We start from the raw sequence: 376 nt of genomic DNA, 5'->3' as shown, positions 1-376 counted from the left end.
AATGTTTGTATAAGCCAAAGCATTCTTTCGCAGCGCATGGATTTGAACGCAACCAGATAAGAAAAAAAATTTAATTGTAATTACGATGACTTAGAAAGAGAGACAGCAGTTTCCAGTTAGTCAAAACATACCAAGAGAATTATTTATTGCGACCACCGTCTCTGTAGCAGAGAGGGCCAAACTAAAATCTAAACTCTATCAATGTCAATGATTCCGTAACTAAGAGCAAATTCGATAATTTATATGGGTGCCGGGAATCTATAATCGATGGCATTAAACGCGCTACAGACGTTATGATTGCCGGCAAGGTATGTGTGGTCGCCGGCTATGGGGACGTGGGCAAAGGCTGTGCTCAAGCGCTAAAAGGTTTTGAACT

The 376-nt window shown here is 41.0% G+C and overlaps 1 protein-coding gene across 1 annotated transcript in view; it reads right to left on the bottom strand.

The window, feature by feature from the left end:
- Window positions 1–218: 218 nt before the first annotated feature.
- Window positions 219–376, bottom strand: part of LOC119637235 (adenosylhomocysteinase-like) — a 287,510-nt gene continuing 287,352 nt past the window's right edge. Inside the window, exon 2 of the mRNA XM_038033108.1 lies at window positions 219–303. Within this exon, the coding sequence (XP_037889036.1) occupies window positions 292–303 (12 nt within the window). The 3' untranslated portion in view covers window positions 219–291. The remainder of the gene's footprint in view (window positions 304–376) is intronic.

This window comes from Glossina fuscipes, unplaced genomic scaffold, assembly GCF_014805625.2.
Source record: "Glossina fuscipes isolate IAEA_lab_2018 unplaced genomic scaffold, Yale_Gfus_2 43, whole genome shotgun sequence".
Lineage (NCBI taxonomy): Eukaryota > Metazoa > Arthropoda > Insecta > Diptera > Glossinidae > Glossina > Glossina fuscipes.
Note: the sequence above shows the minus strand (reverse complement) of the source record. Positions and strands in the feature narration are given on the sequence as shown.